This window comes from Dama dama, chromosome 20 (genome assembly GCF_033118175.1).
Source record: "Dama dama isolate Ldn47 chromosome 20, ASM3311817v1, whole genome shotgun sequence".
NCBI classification, from domain to species: domain Eukaryota; kingdom Metazoa; phylum Chordata; class Mammalia; order Artiodactyla; family Cervidae; genus Dama; species Dama dama.
This window is the reverse complement of record NC_083700.1, coordinates 115,974,339-115,997,603: the sequence shown is the minus strand read 5'-3', so window position 1 is coordinate 115,997,603 and position 23,265 is coordinate 115,974,339. Positions and strand designations below refer to the sequence as shown.

The 23,265-nt window shown below is 49.8% G+C and overlaps 1 protein-coding gene across 1 annotated transcript in view; it reads left to right on the top strand.

Annotated features, from left to right (window-relative positions):
- ANKMY1 (ankyrin repeat and MYND domain containing 1) overlaps positions 1-22,780 on the top strand; it is a 53,900-nt gene extending 31,120 nt beyond the window's left edge. The window contains exons 17-18 of the mRNA XM_061122641.1: positions 75-235; positions 22,281-22,780. Of these exons, the coding sequence (XP_060978624.1) occupies positions 75-235; positions 22,281-22,414 (295 nt within the window). The 3' untranslated portion in view covers positions 22,415-22,780. The remainder of the gene's footprint in view (positions 1-74; positions 236-22,280) is intronic.
- The last annotated feature ends 485 nt before the right edge of the window (positions 22,781-23,265 follow it).

The window sequence follows — 23,265 nt, the reverse complement described above, 5'->3', positions numbered from 1 at the left end:
TGGCGGGTCCCGGTGCCCAGGGCCTCAGGCACACGTGCCGGGTGTCCCCTGACTGCCTGCCTGCTCCCTTGCAGGATTCCCTTCTTCAAGTTCTGCTACCAGTGCGGCCGCTCCATCGGGGTGCGCCTGGCACCCTGCACCCGCTGCTATGGGATCCTAACCTGCAGCAAGTACTGCAAGACCAAGTCCTGGGCCGACTTCCACAAGAAGGACTGCAACGCCCTGGTGGCCATCGGTGAGTCCAGGCGGTGGCTGGGCTGCTGCGGGCGGCCGGGAGGGCGAGCCCGGCCACGCCCCAAAACCTCCCCAGTCCAAGCCCCTGTGCAGCAGTCCCGGGGAGGGGGCCTGTGTGGGGACAGAGAGGCATGCAGGGAGACTCTCGCTGGCCCTGGAGCTCCGGCAAGGCCGCTGGTTGGCAGAACTGTCCTCTGGGACACAGCCAGGCGGCCTGGGCCCTGTTGGGGTCGGGGGGGATGCAGGGGTGTCCTGTTCTTTCTCAGAATCTGTCCCTGGCTCCAGGGGAGAGGCCGGACAGACCCCTGCCCTTGGGCCTGTGCCCCTGGAGCTCTGATCCACAGCATCACCTCCATCTCCCGCTCTGTGAAATGGGTCTTTTAGTAACAGGTCCCTGTGGGGTGCACCCTGGATCTGGCCACAGCACCCTCACCTCGGGGGCTGCAGGACAGGGGCCTGGGTCGTCTCTGAGGAGCAGTTACCCTGACACCTGGTTCTCGCGGTGTATCCCACACACGTGTGAGCTCTGAGCAGAGCGTGCCTGTGCAGCCCTCACCCCACGTCGGGCCCTGGGCCCTGGGCGCCCCTGCTGCGGTGGGAAGTGGGGGGCCCCAAGAGCAGAGACTGCTCTGGGCGGCGCTTCCAACAGCAGCCCGCGGCCTACGTGGGCACGTGGGCTCCTCGGGGACGGCCCAGCCCCTCACCTCCAGGCTCCCCACTCCCTGCCAGTTTCTTGTCCAGGGGAACAGCAGGAGGAGGAGTCCTGGAGGGTGGACGGATCTCAGTGAAGAAGCAGCGCTGGGCTCCACGGCCAGGCGGGCTGGGCTGCCGGTCCCCCGCTGCTGGCACCTGCCTGTGGGGCCGCCTCTGGGCTGCTGGCCCCGAGGACTCTAGGGCCAGGGGTCTGCTCCCACAGCGTGATACACAGCAGTGTCGCCCCTGACCCCGAAATAAAGCGGCCTCCCTGGAGGGGTTTCAACCCGCTCCACCCCGACCCGGCTTCCCAGGTGGTGCTGGTGGTAAAAGAACCCGTAAAAGACACGTAAGAGACGCAGGCTGGATCCCTGGGTCAGGAAGATCCCCTGGAGGAGGGCATGGCAACCCACTCCAGCATTCTTGCCCGGAGAACCCCATGGACAGAGGAGCCTGGAGGGCTACAGTCCCTGGGATCCCAAGGACTCGGACACGACTGAATCGACGGCATGCACACAGGCACCCCTACCTCGGCCAGGGGCTCTGTGTCTGGCCGGTGGTCTTGCTGGCCCCCTGGCCTTGGCCGTCTGTCGGGAGAGGAGGGTGGTGGGTGCGCACCAGGACTGGAGCGTGCTCTGGAGGTACCGCCGGGAGGTGGGGTGTCTGGGCTCATCACGCTCACAAGGGGTGGGGTGGCACCTCCCGTCCCTGCCCATAGGCTCCGGGGTGTCCACTAGTGTCCAGGGCGTCCGTTTCTTCCACGTGCATTTCCTGAGTGTCTGCTTTGCCAGGGCTGTTCTGGGGGGGGGGGGGTGCTGGTGGATGTGGGAATCACCCCCAATTGAGACGGAGGGGAAACTAGAGGGTGACCGTGAGCCAGGAAGGGGGGTCCCCGGGTGGTCCATCTGCCCCCATGGAGGGGCGGGAGGAGGGGTGGTGAGTCGTGAGGTCCGGGGACCCCATTTTCCAGCAGGAAGGTAGTGGGTGCTCCAGGGAGGGGCTTGCTGCTGAGAGCAGAATGGTGGGGGGGGGGTAGTGGGCAGGTGGCAGAGGAAATGGGGGTTTGGAGCCCAGCAAGGGGAGGACCCCAACCCAGCAGGCTTTTCGCTGGTCAAGGTGGTGTCTGCAGCCATGCTGATTTTGCCTGATTTCCAGTCTCTTGTTGAGGACCAGGCTCCCTAGTGGGGCTCCCTCCTTCCCTGAGGAAGTTTGCTGGGGGCCACCCTGCCTGCTCCCGGAAGCAGGGCTGAGCATGGCACCTGAGCAGAGGAGAGGACCTGGTCGTTGCCCTGGAGCTGGGCTAGCTTTGCAGAGGGGCTCCCCGTGGAGGCTGGGGGTGGGCTTTGGACCTGCCTCAGCCAGTCTGGCTGTGAGCCAGCCTGGGACACGTAACGGGGCTGTGGAGCACCTTCCTGGGTGGGGAGGATGGGGGTGCCTCCCACTACCTCTGCCAGAAGGAAACTCTCCTAACGATGACTTCTTACAAGTCACACTTGTTCTTTGTACAAAAGTTAGAGAACACGTATACACAAAAGTAAGAAACGGGAAATGACAATTATCCCGGCACCTGGGAATTACCACGGCTGACACTTTGGTGTCTGTGCTTCCAATTTCATGTGAGTCTATATAGACACCAGTGGAGACAGTGACAGACTTTATTTTTTGGGCTCCAAAGTTACAGTGGATGGTGACTGCAGCCATGAAGTTAAAAGATGCTTGGAAGAAAAGCTATGACAAACCTAGACAACATATTAAAAAGCAGACACATCACTTTGCTGACAAAGGTCTGTACAGTCAAAGCTATGGTTTTCCCAGTGGTCATGTATGGATGTGAGAGTTGGACTATAAAGAAAGCTGAGCACCGAAGAATTGATGCTTTTGAACTGTGGTGTTGGAAAGACTCTTGAGAGTCCCTTGGACTGCAAGGAGATCCAACCAGTCCATCCTAAAGGAGATCAGCCCTGGGTGTTCATTGGAAGGACTGATGCTGAAGCTCCAATACTTTGGGCCACCTGATGTGAAGAACTGACTCCTTAGAAAAGACCCTGATGCTGGGAAAGACTGAGGGCAGGAGAAGGGGGCGACAGAGGATGAGATGGTTGGATGGCATCACAAACTCAATGGACATGAGTTTGAGCAAGTTCTGGGAGATGAAGGACAGGGAGGCCTGGCGTGCTGCAGTCCACGGGTTCTCAAAGAGTCTGACACGACTTAGCGACTGAACAGAAGACATCATACGTAACGTGTGCACACACCACGCACACGCATATCTAAAGTGGGAGCATGGTCATGTTGTAATCTAGGCCGTGAACATCTTTCTGTGCTGTTTATCTGCAACATCATTTTCCCCAAATGAAAATAGTCTTTATTCTGGTTGTGCAAGATGAAATCAGCATAAAGTATCCCAGTGTACTCAAGGATAATGACCCTGAACATGTTTAATCTCTGCACACGTGCACGTATGTCCTCCAGCACCCTGTGCACGCACGTGCTTTTCCATGCACTCCATCCCTCCATCCATCCATTAAAACAGAAAGGTTCGCTTTGAACCTTCACCTGCCTTCCTAGCGCCCTGTGTGGTCCTGTCACTCCCACGCCGGAACCCCAGCGTGTCTGCCTGATGCCGCTTTGACGGGCATGTAGGTTCACCGTCCACACGTGCAAGGCCGCGGCACACAGGCTGGTGGCCCACTTCCGCTTTGTCTGAACTCACGGGCTGAGCTCTTCACACCTTTGTTCTGCGTCCCTGGCTCGCCCTCTGGAAGTCCTGGTTCGTGTCCCTCCCCTGCCCCGCCAACCCCGGGCTCTGGCGGTGTCGCCTGTCCAGTCCCCGGGGTGCCGCACCCCTCAGCTCACAGCTCACTTCCACATGTCGATTCCGCACTTGTCTTTCCTCTTGCCCGCGTTTCCTGGGGAGGTTTGCTCTCCCTGACTTGTGAGGACTCCCTAAAGCACACCTCACCCCGTCTCCAGCTCCCATGGGAAGGGCCTTCTCCCGGTTGAACTTGGCCACGTGGAAATGTCTACTCTGTTGTCCACTCTGTCTGTCCTGTCCTTCAGGGGCCAGTTTGCTAGGGGCTTAGGAAGCAACCCTGGATGAGACTGTACGAGGCTGGGCCCAGATTCTACAAACGATTTTCTTGCACTGTGGTTTTCACCTGCTTACCTGTAACTTCATTCTTTCTGGAGTTATTTCTCTCCACTCTTTTCCAGTAGCATATCAGGCACCTACTGACCAAGTTCATCTTTCAGTGTCCTATCTTTTTGCCTTTTCATACTGTTCATGGAGTTCTCTAGGCAGGAATACGGAAGTGGTTTGCCATTCCCTTCTCAAGTGGACCACGTTTTGTCAGAACTCTCCACCATGACCCGTCCGTCTTGGGTGACCCTATACAGCATGGCTTATAGTTTCATTGAGTTAGACAAGGCTGTGGTCCATGTGATCAGATTGGTTAGTTTTCTGTGATTATGGTTTTCAGTCTGTCTGCCCTCTGATGGAGAAGGATAAGAGGCTTATGGAAGCTTCTTGATGGGAGAGACTGACTGAGGGGGAAACTGGGTCTTGTTCTGATGGGCGGGGCCGTGCTCAGTAAACCTTTAATCCAATTTTCTGTTGATGGGCCAGGCTGTGTTCCCTCACTGTTGTTTGACCTGAGGCCAAACTATGGGGGTAATGAAGATAATGGCGACCTCCTTCAAAGGTCCCATGCACACACTACCACACCCAGTGCCCCCGACCCTGCAGCAGGCCACAGCCGGCCCACGCCTCTGCCGGAGATTCCTGGACACACACGGGCAAGTCTGGGTCAGTCTCCTGTGGGGCCCCTGCTCCTTTCTCCTGCGTCCTGGTGCACAGGGTTCTGTTTGTGCCCTCCTGGAGTCTCCTTTCCCAGTCCTGTGTAAGTTCTGGTGGCTCTATGGTGGGTTAACGGCGACCTCCTCCAAGAGGGCTTATGCCACACCCAGGTCTGCTGCACCCAGAGCCCCTGCCCCTGCGGCAGGCCACTGCTGACCCATACCTCCGCAGGGGACACTCAGACACAGTCTGTCTCGGTCTCTGGGGTCTCTGGGTCCTCGTGCGCACAAGGTATGTGTGAGCCCTCCGGGTGTCTCTGGCGGGTATGAGGATGATTCCAAACGTGATTTCACCCCTCCTACCATCTCTGTGGCTTCTCCTTTGCCCTTGGATGTGGCATATCTCCTCACAGTTGCTCCAGCACCTGTGAGATCAGTGGAGAAATAACTCCAGAGAGGATGAAGAGTAGGGGCCAAAGCAAAAACAACCCAGTTGTGGATGTGACTGGTGATGGAAGTAAAATCTGATGCTGTAAAGAGCAATACTACATTGGGACCTGGAATGTTAGGTTCATGAATCAAGGCAAATTGGAAGTGGTCAAACAGGAGATGGCAAGAGTGAATGTTGACATTCTAGGAATCAGTGGACTAAGATGGACTGGAATGGGTGAATTTAACTCAGATGACCATTATATCTACTACTGTGGGCAAGAATCCCTTAGAAGAAATGGAGTAGCCATCATAGTCAACAAAAGAGTCCAAAATGCAGTACTTGGATGCAATCTCAAAAATGACAGAATGATCTCTGTTCATTTCCAAGGCAAACCATTCAATATCACGGTAATCCAAGCCTATGCCCCGACCAGTAATGCTGAAGAAGCTGAAGTTGAATGGCTCTGTGAAGACCTACAAGAGCTTCTAGAACTAACACCCCAAAAAGATGTCCTTTTCATCATAGGGGACTGGAATGCAAAAGTAGGAAGTCAAGAAACACCTGGAGTAACAGGCAAATTTGGCCTTGGAGTACAGAATGAAGCAGGGCAAAGGCTAATAGAGTTTTGCCAAGAGAATGCACTGGTCATAGCAAACACCATCTTCCAACAACACAAGAGAAGACTCTACACATGGACATCACTAGATGGCCAACACTGAAATCAGATTGATTATATTCTTTGCAGCCAAAGGTGAAGAAGCTCTATACAGTCAGCAAAAACAAGACCAGGAACTGACTGTGCTCAGATCATTAACTCCTTATTGCCAAATTAGGACTTAAATTGAAGAAAGTGGGAAAAACCACTAGACCATTCAGGTATGACCTAAATCAAATCCTTTACGATTATACAGTGGAAGTGACAAATAGATTCAAGAGATTAGATCTAATAGACAGAGTGCCTGAATAACTATGGATGGAGGTTCATGACATTGTACAGGAGGCAGGGATCAAGACCATCTCTAAGAAAAAGAAATGCAAAAAGGCAAAAATGGTTGTTTGAGGAGGCCTTACAAATAGCTATGAAAAGAAGAGAAATAAAAGACAAAGGAGAAAAGGAAAGGTATACCCATTTGAATGCAGAGTTCCAAAGAATAGCAAGGAGAGATAAGAAAGCCTTCCTCAAAAACAAAAAAAAAAAGAAAAAGAAAGCCTTCCTCAGTGATCAATGCAAAGAAATAGAGGAAAACAATAGAATAGGAAAGACTAGAGATCTCTTCAAGAAAATTAGAGATACCAAGGGAACTTTTCATGCAAAGATGGGCATAATAAAGGACAAATATGATAAGGACCTAACAGAAGCAGAAGATATTAAGAAAAGGTGGCAAGAATACACAGAAGAACTATACAAAAAAGATCTTCACGATCCAGATAACCACAATGGTGTGATCACTCACCTAGAGTCAGACATCCTGGAATGCGAAGTCAAGTAGGCCTTAGGAAGCATCACTACAAACAAAGCTAGTGGAGGTGATGGAATTCCAGTTGAGCTATTTCAAATCCTGGAAGATGATGCTGTGAAAGTGCAGCACTCAATATGCCAGCAAATTTGGAAAAGTCAGCAGTGGCCACAGGACTGGAAAAGGTCAGTTTTCATGCCAATCCTAAAGAAAGGCAATGCCAAAGAATGCTCAAACTACTGCACAATTGCACCCATCTCACATGCTAGTAAAGTAATGCTCAAAATTCTCCAAGCCAGGCTTCAACAGTATGTGCGTGAACCGTGAAATTCCTGATGGTCAAGCTGGATATAGAAAAGGCAGTGGAACCAGAGGTCAAATTGCCATCTGCTGGATCATCAGAAAAGCAAGAGAGTTCCAGAAAAACATCTATTTCTGCTTTATTGACTATACCAAAGCCTTTGTGTGGATCACAACAAACTGTGGAAAGTTCTTAAAGAGATGGGAATACCAGACCACCTGAACTGTGTCTTGAGAAATCTGTATGCAGGTCAAGAAGCAACAGTTAGAACTGGACATGGAACAACAGACTGATTCCATGGAGTATGTCAAGGCTGTATATTGTCACCCTGCTTATTTAACTTTTGTGCAGAGTACATCATGAGAAACGCTGGGCTGGATGAAGCACAGGCTGGAATCAAGATTGCCAGGAGAAATATCAATAACCTCAAATATGCAAATGACACCACACTTACGGCAGAAAGTGAAGAACTGAAGTTGTCCTTGATGGAAGTGAAAGAGGAAAGTGAAAAAGTTGGCTTAAAGCTCAAGATTCAGAAAACTAAGATCACAGCATTCAGTCCCATCACTTCATGGCAAATAGATGGGCAAGCCGTGGAAACAGGGAGAGACTTTGTTTTTTTGGGCTCCAGAATCACTGCAGATGGTGAATGCAGCCAGGAAATTGAAAGACGCTTGCCCTTTGGAAGAAAAGTTATGACGAACCTAAACAGCATATTAAAAAGCAGAGACATTACTTTGTTAACAAAGGTCTTTCTAGTCAAAGCTATGGTTTTTCCAGTAGTCACGTATGGATGTGAGAGTTGGGACTATAAAGAAAGTTAAGCGCCAAAGAATTGATACTTTTGAACTGTGGTGTTGGAGAAGACTCTTGAGAGTCCCTTGGACTGCAAGGAGATCCAACCAGTCCATCCTAAAGGAGATCAGTCCTGGGTGTTCATTGGAAGGACTGATGCTGAAGCTGAAACTCCAGTACTTGGGCCACCTGATGAGAAGAGCTGACTCACTGGAAAAGGCTCAGATGCTGGGAAAGATTGAGGGCAGGAGGAGAAGGGGACGACAGAGGATGAGATGGTTGGATGGCATCACTGACTCAGTGGACATGGGTTTGGGTAGACTCGGGAGTTTGTGATGGACAGGGAGGCCTGGCGTGCTGCAGTCCGTGGGGTCTCAAGGAATCGGACACAACTGAGCCACTGAACTGAACTGAACCTGTAACTGTATAGTCAGCCTAGAGTTCATTTTGGTGCAGGGCAGGAGACCCGCCTGGCTGGAGCTCACTGCTCGGGATTAGCGCACCAGAGCTCCCATCCTGTGAGACGCAGTGTTGTCCATACTCAGTCGATGGGTCAGGCAGGTGTCAGGTTCAAGAATGTCTTGTCAGGACGCTCTAATTATTTTCAGTGTTTAGTTTGGGAGACAGTTGGCATCTTTCACGTGTTGTTTTCCAGTCAGCCATGTGTTGCCGTTGTTGATCATTTCTGTTACATGGGAATCCCCGTCATCGGCTTTCACACGCCACACCCAGCCTTCAGCTGCTCAGCTCTGCCTTCATCGTAGGCTCCCCGGTGCTGCCACGGCCGGCGTCCCCTCCGCTCCCTGCCGCCCCGAGGCCATGCCCACTCCTCTGTAGTGAACCTGTGCCCTGAGCGCCTCCCCGCCACGCGTTGTGCTCCGGGCACCCGGGACCCTGCAGAGGAGAAGGACACCAGTGCCCGCCCTGCGGGGCCCATGTTCCAGGAGGCAGAGGCCTGGTGTGGAGAAGGCCCCCGCTGCCAGCCTCCACCAGGGCAGTGGTGGATGCCTCCACCGCGGCCGACCCGCAGCTGGTGCGGCGAGCCTCAGCGCCTCTCCGAGGCGTGCAGGCAGCGTGGCCGCCGCTTGTCCCCAGCTCTCTGCGGCCGGCTGTGGGCTCTGCGGCCAGCGACGCCAGGTCCGTCCCTTCCTGGGCTCGCAGGCCGAGGCCGCGGTGGATGCCGCGCCGTCTGTGACTTCCCGGGGCGCTCTCGGCCTCCGGTTTAACAGCGGGGCGCACGGCCTTCCTTCGTGTGGTTGCCGCACTGAAGTCAGCCGTCCCGGCTCGCGTCTCCCCTCCCCGTGGGCTGTACCCTGCTCCGTTATCTTGCTCCTGAGCGGCTGCCGGCCCCTGTGTGTTTTCACTGGGGCCACAGGCCAGTGCTGCGCTCACCTCCCTCTCTCTCCCGGAACTTCCGCGCCTCCCACCTCGCCGTGGGGGTCACCGTGGTGATGGGAGCCTGTGCACTGTCAGCCCGCGTCCGTGCCCAGCTCTAGGCCCAGGGTCCTCCCTGCCGGCCGTTCCCCTCCCACGTTGCGGTCCGCAGAGACTCTGGCTGGAGCAGGGTTGCAGCCAAGTGGACGGCCTCCCCCTCAGGTCCCAAGTGCCTCGGGCAGCCGGCTGGGATTTCAGACGCGGGGATGGCTCAGGCTGGGCTCCTCCCTCCCATGGACAGAGTCAGACAGGGTAGGGGCCTAGCACTGCCAGTGTGGGTGGAGCAAAGTGGATGTCAGTCATCCCTGGGGCTCCTGCAAAGCCAAGATTCGTTTCCAGAAAGTTCTGTGGTGTTACTGAGGCCCTCCTCCCGCTTCTGCCCTCTGAGTGAGAGGAGGCGCCCACCTCCTGCCTCCCTTCTCTGGCTGCTGGGCGGGCCACGTGGCCCCTTAGCTCTCTGAGAACTTGGAGCTGCGTCAGTCAGGCCCAGCTGCAGCGGGAGGGCTCCCGGCAGGCCAGGGCGGCCCCACCTGTCCCCCCATGGCCTGGGCCCGAGGAGCCTGCAGACCCTCCCTCGTGGGCCCGCCCATCGTCCTGGGGGTGGTCCGTCACCTGCTGGAGGCAGGTGGGTGGGGAACAAGCCTGGTCCCAGCGGGGCGGTGCTCAGGGCGGCAGTGCTCTGGCTGCCTGCCGGGGCTGGGCTGAGCCGGCCTGGTCTGGTCCATCGGGTGATTGGCTGAGCGTTTGGGAGAGGGGAGACCAGCCCACCAAGAGGCAGTGGGGACCACATGGCAGTGATAAGCAGGGGTCAAAGTGACTGATGGGGGTCAAGGTTTGGCCAGGGGGGTTGCAGGGGTCAGAGTTCAGTGCAGAAGTGGTCAGTGTGTGGGAGCATCTGGGAGGCGGGGCTGCGGAGAAAAGTGGGGAGGGGAGGGGGAAGGGAGGGGGAGGGGAGGGGACGGGGAGGAGAAGGAGGGGGAGGGGAGGGGAGGGGAGGGGGCCGCCCACAGACGCAGGAAGGGGAGACAGGGCGTGGCGGGTTGGGGTTTCTCCTGACCTGTTCAACTGAGGCGGATGCGTGTGTGAGTGTGTGTGTCCATGTGCGCCTGTGAGTGTGTAGAGGATCATGACAAGTGGGTGGAGAGCCGAGTTCCCCGGGCCGCCTCTCCAGGCAGCTGCTGAGGAGTCAGTCTGCGGGGAGTGAGTGGTCCGAGGCGCCCTCCGCTTCGCCCCTTCCCGTCCCCCCCGCCCCCTCCCCCCCCCCCAACTCGAGTCTGTGCCCGATGCCCCGCTCACCCCGCCCTCCAGGACCCTCACTCCCAGCTCCCTGCCCTCCAGGCTTCTCTCGGCCACCCACCTGGACTCCTGCCCCGCCGTCCTTCATCCTTCAGGCTGAGAAGAGAAGCCCTGCCCCCTGCCCCAGACCCGCCCCGAGGGCAGCTGGGGGTGGGGGGGCAGACGGAAGGCAGGACCGCGGAGGGCGCAGTGTCCCAGGGTAATCGTGGGTGACTGCAGAGCGCGGGGCCGCGGGGACCTTCAGAGTCCAGACTCGGTCATGAGGACGGTGGAGGAGTAAGGGGGCCAGACGGGGGTGCAGGCGGAGGGGCCAGCGAGCAGGCCGGTGGCCGGCGGTGCCCGAGGTGGGCGTGCCCCAGAGCAGGCGAGCTCCGGGAGGTGGAGCAAGGCGGGAGCGGGCAGGGGTTGATGGGCCCCTCTTCAAGCAGGGGAGTCCGGGGCTGGGTGCGGGCCACGGGGACGCTACACGGGGAGCCCATGTCCTCAGCATGAGGGGAGGGGCGGTGCTGGGGATGGAGGCTGGAGCCTGGGCCAGATAAGGTCGGGGGAACCTCCGGAGGAGACGGCCGGGGAGCTGGAGGTGGGGCGCAGCCTGGGAGGCAGCTTGGGATGGGCAAGCGCAGTGGCATTGGGCTTGGAATGTTGGTGGTTGACATAAAGGGCCCGGAATTTGTGGGTGTCAGGATTCTGCCCAGAAGCCAGCATTCTGTGTTCTGCAGAGGTGGGGTGGGGGCAGGGTGAGTCTCCGGAAGGATGCAGAAAACAGGTTTGTGTGTCCTGGAGCTTCAGGTGTCCTTCCCGGCCACAAAGCCCCCCCGCTGGAAGTGTGGGGCACTGCGGTCCATGGGCTCACAGAGCACTGGGCACGACGCGGCCGCTGAACAGCAGCAGCAGTATTCCACTGTGTGAATAGACCACGGTCTCTTTACCTTCATCTGTCGGTGGGTACTTAGATTGCCTCCGTGTCTTGGCTGTTGTAAACATTGCTTCTGTGAATATTGGGGTGTTTTGTCATTGTTGAGTTGCTAAGTGTGTCCAGTTCTTTGCAACCCTGTGGACTTCAGCACGCCAGGCTTCCCTGTCCATCACCAGCTCCTGGAGTTTGCTCAAACTCATGTCCATCGAGTTGGTGATGCCATCTCACCATCTCGTCCTCTGCCACCCTCTTCTCCTTTTGCCTTCAATCTTTCCCAGCATTTTTGGGGTGCATCAGTTCAGTTCAGTTCAGTCGCTCAGTCGTGTCCAACTCTTTGCGACCCCATGAGTCATAGCATGCCAGGCCTCCCTGTCCATCACAAACTCCTGGAGTTTACTCAAAATTGGAGTTACTCATCCATCGAATTGGTGATGCCATCCAGCCATCTCATCCTCTGTCGTCCCCTTCTCCTCCTGCCCCCAGTCCCTCCCAGCATCAGGGTCTTTTCCAATGAGTCAGCTCTTCCCATGAGGTGGCCAAAGTATTGGAGTTTCAGCTTCAGCATCAGTCCTTCCAATGAACACCCAGGACTGATCTCCTTCAGGATGGACTGGTTGGATCTCCTTGCAGTCCAAGGGACTCTCAAGAGTCTTCTCCAACGCAACAGTTCAAAAGCATCAATTTTTCGGTGCTCAGCTTTCGTCACAGTCCAACTCTCACATCCACACATGACCACTGGAAAAACCATAGCCTTGACTAGACGGACCTTTGTTGGCAAAGTAATGTCTCTGCTTTTTAATATGCTACCTAGATTTGTCATTGGGGTGCATATGTCTTTTCAAATTAGTGGTTTCCTTTTCTTTGGATTCTAAATACCTAAGTGGGATTGATAGATTGTATGATAGTTCTGTTTTTAATTTTTGAAGGGAACTCCATGCTGTTTTCCATAGTGGCTGCACCAATTTCTATTCCCACCAACAGTGCCTGAGGGTTCCGTTTTCTCCAATGCATATTTATTGTCTTTTTGATGATGGCCATTTTGACAGGTGTGAAGTAGTATCTCAGGAGTTTTTGATTTGAATTTCCCTGATGGTTAGTGATGTTGAGCATCTTTTCATGTGTATGTTGGCCATCTGTCTGTCTGCTTTGGAAACATGCTTATTCAGGTGCTCTGCCCATTTTTAAATCAGATTGGGCATTTAAAAACATATTGACTTGTATAAGTTGTTTATATGTTTTGGGTAGTAACGCCTTACCAGACATATCATTTACAAATATCTTCTCCTGTTCAGTAGGTGGCCTTTTCATCTTGATGATTGTTTCCTTCACTGTGCAAAAGCTTTTTAGCTTGATGTAGTCCCATTTGATTATTTTTGCTTTTTTAAAAGCCTTTGCCTGAAGAGACAGATTCATAAAAATAGTGTTAAGGATGATGATATCAGAGACAACACTGCTTGTGTTTTCTTCTCGGAGTTGTATGGTTTCAGGTCTTAACTTTCAAGTCTTTACTCCATTTTGAATTTCTTTTTGTATACAGTGTGACATGGTGGTCCAGTTTGATGATTTTACCTGTAGCTGCCCAGTTTTCCCAACACCACTTATTGAAGAGTCTGTCTTTCCCCCATCATATTTTTTTCTTCCTTGTGGTAGATTAATTGACCATGTGTGAGTGGGCTTATTTCTGGGCTCCTTTTTCTGTTCCACTATCTATGTGTCTGTTTTTCTGCCAGTACCACTCTGTTTTGATAATTATAGCTTTGTAATAGAGTTAGAAATCAAGACATATGATGCCTTCTTTGTTCTTTTTCAAGATTGCTTTGGCTATTTGAAGTCTTTTATGGTTCCATACACATTCTGGAATCATTTTATCTGTTTCAGTGAAAAAAAATGTCGTTAGTATTTGATAGAGTTTGCATTGAATCTGTAGATTGCTTTGGGTTGTATGGTTATTTTAACAGTATTAACTGTACTAATCCATGTGCAAGTGATAGCTTTCCATTTGTATGTATAGTCTTCAACGCCCTTCTTCAGTGTCTTACAGTTTTCACAGTATAGGTGTTTTACTTTCTTGGTTACATTTATTCCTAGGAGCTTTATTTTATCTGACTTGATTGTAAATGAGATTGTTTTCTTATTTTCTCTTTCTGATAATTCATTATTAGTGTATGGAAAAGCAACAGAATTCTGAATATTAATTTTGTATGCTGCAAATTTACTGAATTTATTTATTATAATATTTCTAATGGTTTGTTGGTGGAATCTTTAGGGTTTTCTCTATATAGTATCAAGTCATCTGTAAATAGTGACAGTTTTCCTTCTTTCCTCCAGTTTGGATGCCTTTTGTTGTCTGAATGCTGTGTCTTCCAATACTGTGTTAAATAGAAATGATGAGAGTAGGCATCCTTGTCTTGTTCCTAATCTTAAAAGAAAAGCTTTTAGATTTTCACCATTGACTATGATGTTGGCTGTGAGTTTGTCTCAAATGGTCTTTATTATGTTGAGGTACATTCCCTCTATAGCAATTTTGTTGAGAGTTTGTTTTTTTTTTAAATCACAAATGGGTATTGAATTTTGTCAAATGCTTTTTTTGTTAGTTATTTATTGAGATGATCACATGATTTTTATCCTTTGTTTTGCTAATGTGGTGTTTCATGTTGATTGATTTGCTTATATTGAACCGTTTTGCATCCCTGGAATAAATCCCACTTGATAATGATGTGTGATCATATTAATTTATTGTTGAATTCAATTTGACAATATTTTGTTGAGACTATTTGCATCTTTGTTCATCAGGGATATTAGTTGGTGATTTTCTCTTTTTATAGTGAGTTTGTCTGGTTTTGATATCAGAGTGAGGCTGGCCTCAGAATGAGTTTGGAAGTGTTCCCTTGTAATAGTTTGAGAAGGACAGGTGTTACCACTTTATAAAATGTTTGAGAGAATTCACCTGTGAAGTAATTTAGCCCTTGAATTTTATTTATTGGGAGTTTTTAAATTACTGATTCAGTTTCATTACTAGTAGTCAGTCTGGTCAGATTTTCTATTTCTTCCTGATTCAGAATGGAAGATTGTGTTTCCAGGAACTTACCCATTTCTTCTAAGTTGTGCAATTTGTTGGCATATAACTGTTCATAGTATTTCCATATGATGGTGTGTATTTTTGAGATATTGGTTGTAACTTCTCTTTCACTTCTAAGTTTTAAAATTTGGGCCACTCCTTTTTCCCTTGATAACTCTGGCTACAGGTTTATCAATTTTATCTTTTCAAAAAAACAGCTATTATTTTTATTGACCTTTTCTAATACTTTTTGGTCTCTATTTTATTTATTTCCACTCTGATCTTTATTATTTCCTTCCTTCTGTTAAGTTTGGACTTTGGTCTTCTTTTTCTAATCTTTTAAGTGGAAAGTTAGGTAGTTTATTTGGGAAGTTTTTTTGGTTTATTTGTTTCTTTGGGTAGAACCAACTGGAGCTGACTCTGCCTCAGATTATGAAGTCCTTATTGCAGAGTACATCATGAGAAATGCTGGGCTGGAAGAAGCACAAGCTGGAATCAAGATTGCTGGGAGAAATATCAATAACCTCAGATATGCGGATGACACCACCCTTATGGCAGAAAGTGAAGGAGAAAGAGCCTGTTGATGAAAGTGTAAGAGGAGAGTGAAAAAGTTGGCTTAAAGCTCAACATTCAGAAAACAAAGATCATGGCATCTGGTCCCATCACTTCATGGCAAATAGATGGGGAAACAGTGGGAACAGTGGCTGAATTTATTTCCTTGGGCTCCGAAATCACTGCAGATGGTGACTGCAGCCATGAAATTAAAAGACACTTTCTCCTTGGAAGGAAAGTTATGACAAACCTATACAGCATATTAAAAAGCAGAGACATCACTCTGTCAACAAAGGTCCATCTCGTCAAGGCTATGGTTTTTCCAGTGATCATGTATGGATGTGAGAGTTGGACTATAAAGAAAGCTGAACCTTACCATTTTTCTAGATTCCATATATTTAGAAAGATGGTAACAATAACCCTGTATGTGAGACAGCAAGAGAGACACAGACGTATTGAACAGTCTTTTGGACTCTGTGGGAGACAGCAAGGGTGGGATGAGAGAATGGCATTGTAACATGTAAATTATCATATGTGAAACGAATCGCCAGTCCAGGTTTGATGCATGATACAGGGTGCTTGGGGCTAGTGCACTGGGATGACCCAGAGGGATGGGATGGGGAGGGAGGTGGGAAGGGGGTTCTGGATGGGAAACACATGTACACCCGTGGCAGAGTCAAGTCAATGTATGGCAAAACCAATACAATGTTGTAAAGTAAAATAAATTAATTAATTTAAACAAACAAACAAAAAAAGCTGAATGCCAAAGAATTGATGCTTTTGAACTGTGGTGTTGGAGAAGACTCTTGAGAGTCCCTTGAACTGCAAGGAGGTCCAACCAGTCCATCCTAAAGGAGATCAGTCCTGGGTGTTCATTGGGAGGACTGATGCTGAAGCTGAAACTCCAGTACTTGGGCCACCTGATGCGAAGAGCTGACTCACTGGAAAAGACCCTGATGCTGGGAAAGATTGAGGGCAAGAGGAGAAGGGGACGGCAGAGAATGCGATGGTTGGATGGCATCGCCGACTCAATGGACATGGGTTTGGGTAGACTCGGGAGTTGGTGATGGACACGGAGGCCTGGTGTGCTGCGGTCCACAGGGTCGCAAAGAGTCAGACATGACTGGGCGACTGAACTGAACTGAACTATTGCAGAATTCAGGCTTAAGTTGAAGAAAGTAGGGAACACCACTACGCCATTCAGATACGACCTAAATCAAATCTCTTATGATTATACACTGGAGGTGACAAATAGATTCGAGGGATTAGATGTGGTAGACAGAATGCCTGAGGGACTACGGACAAAGGTTCATAACATTGTATAGGAGGCAGTGACCAAAACCATCCCAAAGAAAAAGAAATGCAAGAAGGCAAAGTGTTTGTCTGAGAAGGCTTTACAAGTAGCTAAGAAAAGAAAAGAAGTGAAAGCCTAAGGAGAGAGGGAAAGATATACCTAACTGAATGCAGAGTTCCAGAGAATAGCAAGGAGAGATAAGAAAGCTGTAAGTGAACAATGCAAAGAAATAGAAGAAAACAATAGAATGAGAAAGAGATCTCTTCAAGAAAACTGGAGATAGATATCAAGGGAACATTTCATGCAAAGATGGGCACAATAAAGGAGAGAAAGGTAAGGACCTAACAGAAGCAGAAGAGATTAAGAAGAGGTGACAGCAATACAGAGAAGAACTATAAAAAAAAGGTCTTAATGACCTGGATAACCACTCACCTAGCGCTAGACATCCTGGAGTGTGAAGTCAAGTGGGCCTTAGGAAACATTACTGCAAACAAAGCTAGAGGAGGTGATGGAATTCCAGCTGAGCTATTTAAAATCCAAAAAGGTGATGGTATTAAAGTGCTGCACTCAATATGCCAGCAAATTTGGAAAACTCAGCAGTGGCCACAGGACTGGAAAAGGTCAGTTTTCATTCCAATCCCAAAGAAGGGCAATACCAAAGAATGTTCAAGTTATCACACAGTTGCATTCATCTCACATGCTAGCAAGGTAATGCTGAAAATCCTTCAATTTAGACTTCAACTGTATGTGAACTGAGAACTTCCAGATGTACAGGCTGGATATAGAAAAGGCAGAGGAACTAGAGATCAAATTGCCAACATTCCTTGGATCATAGAGAAAGCAAAGAATTCCAGAAAAACATCTACATCTGCTCCATTTGACTGTGTGGATCACACCAAACTGGAAAATTCTTCAAGAGATGGGAATACCAGACCACTTTACCTGTCTCATGAGAAGCCTCTTTGCAGGATAAGAAGAAGCAGTTAGAACCAGACATGTAGCAATGGACGGGTCAAAATCGGGAAAGGAGTATGTCAAGTCTGTATGTTGTTGCCCTGCTTATTTAACTTATATACAAATTACATCATGCAGAGTACCTGGCAGGATGAATCACAAGCTGGAATCAAGATTGCCAGGAGAAATATCAGCAACCTCAGATATGCAGATGGTATCACTCTAATGGCAGAAAATGAAAAGAGACTTAGGAGCCTCTTGATGAGGGTGAAAGAGGAGAGTGAAAATCTAGCTTAAAATACAACATTATAAAAACTAAGATCATGGCATCCAGTCCCATTACTTCATGGCAAATGAGGGGGAGAAGTGGAAACAGTGACAGATTTTATTTTCCTGGGCTCCAAAATCACTGTGGACAGTGACTGCAGCCATGAAATTAAAAGGTGCTCCTTGGAAGGAAAACTATGATAAACCTAGATAGCATGTTAAAAAGCAGAGGTATCACTTTGCCAACAAAGGTCCTTCTAGTCAAAACTATGGTTTTTCCAGTAGTCATGTACAGATGTGAGAGTTGGACCATAAAGAGGGCTGAGCCCTGAAGGTTTGATGCTTTTGAATTGTGGTGCTGAAGGACTCCTGAGAGGCAGCAGGGAGATCCAACCAGTCAGTCCTAAAGAAAATCAACCCTGAATATTCATTGGAAGGACTGATGCTGAAGCTCCAGTACTTGGTTACCTGATGTGAAGAGCTGACTCATTGGAAAAGACCCTGATGCTGGGAAAGATTGAGGGCAGGAGGAGAAGGGGATGAGACAGAGGATGAAATAGTTGGATAGCATCACCAACTCTATGAACAAGAGTTTGGGCAAACTTCAGGAGATTGTGATGGACAGGAAGCCTAGTGTGCTGCAGTCCATGGGGTTGCAAAGATTTGAACAGGACTTAATGACTGAACAACAACAAAGGTCTATGTTGCTATCAATTTACCTCTTAGAACTGCTTTGATGCATTCCACAGATTTTGGAGAGTTGTGTTTCTATTTTCATTCATTTTGAGGTGTTTTTTATCTTTGATTTCTTCATGGACTCTTTTTCAGTAGCATGTCAGTCAGTCTCCACATGTTTTTTACCCACTTTCTTCCTGCGATAGAGTACTAATTTCATACCACTGTGTTCAGAAGAGATGCTTGATACAATTTCAGTCTTCATAAATCTGTTGAGACTTGTTTTGTGGCCTAGCATGTCATCTGTCCTGGAGAATGCTCCCCATGCACTCGAAAAGAATGTGTATTCTGCTGTTCTGGGATGGAATGTTCAATAGACATCTATCAAGTCTTTTTGACCTAGTGTGTCATTTAAGGCCCTTGTTTCCTTATTGATTTTCTATCTGGATGAACAGTTCATTGACGTATGTCAGGTATTACTTTCAGCTTTTCTCTTTCTGTCTTAATGTCTGCTTTGTATATTTTAGGTGCTCCTATGTCAGATGCATATATGTTTATGAACATTATATCCTGTTCTTGGAATAGTTACTGTATCATTATATGATGCCTTCTTTGTCTTTTGTTATAGACTTTGTTTTAAATTCTGTTTTGTCTAATATGTATATTACTAACCCACCTTTATTTTGTTTCTGTCTTCAAGGAATATCTTTTTCCATTCTTTCATTTTCAGTCTGTGTGTCTTTAGTTCTGAGATGAATCTCTTATGGGCAGCATATGGATAGGGTTTCTTTTTTTTTTTTAAACAAACACATTCAGCTATGTAATATCTTTTTAAAGGAAGTGATTCTTGACAGGTATGTACTTACTGCCATTCTGTTACTTATTTTCTAGCTGTTTTTGTAGTTCTTCTCTGATCTTTTCTTTTTTTAGTCTTTCTCTCCCCTTGTGGTTTGATAACTTTCTTTAATGTTATTTTTGCTTTCCTTTCTCTTTTTTGTGTGTATCTGTTGTAGGGTTTTGCTTTGTGGTTACTGGGAGGTTCATATATATGTCTCTATATAACTGTGTCTGTTGGTGATGGACAGGGAGGCCTGGCGTGCTGTGATTCATGGGGTCGCAAAGAGTCGGACACGACTGAGCAACTGAACTGAACTGATGTCTATCTATATCTCTTTATCTAATTTGTTTTACACTAATAATCATTTTAATTCAAACACATTCAAAAAACTACATTTTTTTTTACTCCCCCACTCCACAATTTTGATGTCATATTTTACATCTCTATGTGTATCTCTTAAATCCTTATTGTAGTTATATGTAATTTTATGATTTTTGTCTTTTAACCTTTGTACTAGCTTAAATTTTAAGTTGTTGATCCACTGCCTTTACTATATATTTGCCTTTCCAGTGAAATAGTTTTCCTTCATAGATTTTCTTATTTCTTTTTATGGCCTTTTCTTTTTTTGATTAAAGAGGGCCTCTTAACATTTCTTGTAATGCTAGTTCAGTGGTGACAAAGCCTTTTAGTTTTTGCTTGTCTGCGGCACTCTTCTTCAGTCCTGAATGGTGATCTTGTTGGGTAGAGTATCTTTGGTTGTAGGTTTTCCCTTTCAGCACTTTAAATACATCACGCCACTCCCTTCTGGCCTACAGAGTTTCTAATGAAACGTCAGCTGGTAGCCTTGTGGAGGTTCCCTTATTTGTGACTTTCTCTTGCTGCCTTTAACGTCCTCTCTTTCCCTTCACATTTTGCCATTTCACTTATGACATGTCTCGGTGTGTGTCCCTCTTGTTCATCTTGTTTGGGACCCTCTGTGACCTTTACCTGGATATCTGCTTCCTTCTTCAGGAAAGGGATGTTTTCAGCCATTATTTTATCAAATACATTTTCTGCCCCGTTTTCTCTCCCCTCCTTCTGGGGCTCCTGCAGTGCGAAGGTTAGTTTGCTTGATGTTGTCTGAGGTTCTTTAAACTGTCCTCGTTTTAAGAGAAATGTTTTCTTCCTGCTGTTCTGATTGGGTGATCCCCGTGACTGTCTCCCAGGTCACTATGTGTTCCTCTGGATCAGCTCGTCTGCAGTTGACTCCCTGTAGTGTGATTTTCATTTCAGTGACTTCTTTTGCTCTGGTTGGTTCTTTTTTTTTGTATTTTCTAATTCTTTGTTGAAGTTCTCACTGTACTCCTAAATTCTTTCCCCAAGTTTGCTCAGTATTTCTCTGGACTGTTGCTTTGAACTTTTTATCCAGTACCAGTAGATTACTTATCTGTGTTTCTTCAGGGTCTTTCTCCCCCTGGGGTTTCATCTTGTTTTTTTATTTGGAACATGTTCCTCTGTCTCCTCAGTTTGTTTGGCTTTCTCTGTCTCTACGTACGAAATTATGCAAACTTTGTGCCGGCTTTAAAGGCACGTCCTCGTGGGAGCTTTATCCACACTTTATCCACTGTGCCAGTTTCCCTAATACCTATGTTCTCGGGGTGCTCTCTCTGCTGGTGTGTTGGAATTTTAAAACCTGAGCTCCTATCACTGGGGATTTTCTATTCCCCCTCTCCCCAGGTGAATCACATTCTGCCTGACACTGGGCGAATCCTATGGCTTCTTTCATATCTGCTCCTCTCCACTGTCAGCTGAGGACCAGTGGGATGCCCACCCTCCTGGAAGTCTCTTCTGCTCAGAGCCCTGGCGGCAAAGCTTTCCTGGCCCCTCTGCCCACAGGGAAAACTTTTTCTTCCTTCCACAGTCCAGGCCGCACAGGGCTGCCAGGTCCCTACCTGTGATGCCCTGAAGGAGATACTTCTGCATCTGATATCCACCCACACACTCACTACGGCCACACAGGTTTTTTAAGTGTGTGGGACTTAGCTCTCCCGTGACTTCAGGTGGCCATTGACTTTATTTTAATAAACATTGATTTTGCCCAACATTTTGATGTGTCTGCCAGGAAGGCAGTCATTTCAGCAGTTACCATGCTGCTATGACTTCTTCAAAACAGACATTTCTGAATACTTACCCCTCTTTCTTGATACTCTCACCTTGGGCCAGTCGGTCTGATTCCCCAGGTAGATACTGGTGCATATTTTGAGAATTTTGATAAGTTTCTTGCTGGTTTTTCTCTGTTTTCCCAGGTTGGGTATAAAAATAGGTTTGTGGTATAATAGAAACTGGGAAGGTTCTTGTTATTTTTTAGGCCAATAGAGGAAGGAGGGAAACAGGGTCATGGAGGTTTCACTTTGGCCTCCCTGCTGGCTCAGTTGGTAAGGAAGCTGCCTGCGATGTGGGAGACCTGGGTTTGATCCCTGGCTTGGACGATGCCCTGGAGAAGGAAATGGCAACCCACTCCAGTATTCTTGCCTGGAGTTCCCATGGACAGAGGAGCCTGGTGGGATGCAGTACATGGGGTCACAAAGAGTTGGACACGACTGAGCGACTAAGCGCACACACACAGGTCTCACTTTAGAGGGCTGGCTCCTCTCTGGAAGGAGTCCCTGCCCTGCAGGGGGTGTCTGCAGGGGTTCCCTGGGGTCCCACCCATGTGCCCCATCTTTGACGGCTCTGACACGTGACTTGCGACGTCTTCACTTTCTCATAGGGACACAGACATCCTTCCACTGTTCACTAGGGACTTAGGGTTGGGGAGTCAGTTCTCCATTCAGAACCTGAGTAGCTGCGCTGTGATGATAACCATCATTTCTAGACAGAAGGGTTGTCTCCAGGTAAAGGAATGCCGAGTGTCACCTGGAGGGGAGTGGAGAATGCATTCCTGCATGTATGTGCACACACTCGTATGTGTGTGTACGCATGTGTGCATAAGTGTGTACCCGTGCCCAGGCCACGCACAGGCGGCTCCGAGGCGCAGGCTGCTCTGCACCCATCAGCGTGGGTCAGGATGTCTGTGACTTCCGGATCCCCACGAGAAATGAACAGGACCAGGAGGCAACGAGGGAGCCTCTCACTGCCCAGCACCTGGCCTGGAGCGGGCAGGGCTTGGGAGCTCGAGGGTGGCCCCGGGCCTGACCCAGGGCGGGGAGGGCCCAGTGCTCTAGGACAAGGACAGCCCCCTCCCCTCCTGAGCTGGGGGCTGTCCCGTGCTGGACGCTGCCTTACCTGTGCCCTCCTTTCCCCTGACAGGGAGAATGTACCCAATGGCGTTCATAAAGAAACCCCTGAAGCAACTTGGCAACGAGCCCCAGGGGTCTGAGGCCCTGAAGCCCTCAAGCAAGTCGAGGTGCTGCATCTCATACTCCACCTATAGTCACGAGTGAGCGTCTGGGCGCCCTGCGGACTCCACAGGGCTCTCAGAGCCCCCGAGGCTTCCTCCCGGCCTGCCAAGGGAAGACGGCCTTCACAGCGACCTTGGCCTCCGGGAGAAGCTGGGCCAGTGGGCACCGAGGCCCGTCAGGACTCGAGCAGGGGCAGGCAGGTGAGCACCCCATGCGGCCCGACGGGAAGCCTGGGCTGCGCCCTGCAGGTCTCCCTCCAAGGAGCCACCTCCTCCTCCCGGAGTGTGCTGCCCGGCCCCTCATTGTGCCGGGGGCCCTTGGCGCTCCAGGGCCCGGACGACCGAGAAGCTTTGTTGAACGCTTGCACGGCAAGCCAGTGTGGGCGGCGATGCCCGAATAAAGTGACTGTCAGTGGCTCGTGCCTCTGCTACAGCCTCTGGCTGAGGTCCAGGGCCCGCACGCGGTGTGATGCTGGAGAGGCCGCCCCACTGGGGCTGCAGGGCACGTGGGGGTACAAGGGCAGGACTGGTGGCCTCACTCAGGGGTTGTGCAGGACTGTGCCTGGGCGGGCAGGGCAGCTGGGCAGGGGTCCCTGCTCTGGTGAGAGATGCCAGCTAGGCAGGGCTCTCTTTGTGGCTCTGGGGGCTAACGGGACCATCAGGATGTATGGCCAGCCCCAGCCACGGATGACGCTGGTCCCTTCACGCTGTGGCCTCCGAGGTATCTCTGAGGCTGCTCGGCAGGAACTGGAAACGGGAAGTTTCCTGGATGTGCCCGGATGTGTGCGTCCAGAGCGGGGAGCAGGAGGGTGGACGGCAGGAGGACCCGGGCCAGGCCGCACACTCCCCAGCCGTGAGCCACATCACCAGGAGAGACCTGTGCGCGAGCCCGCC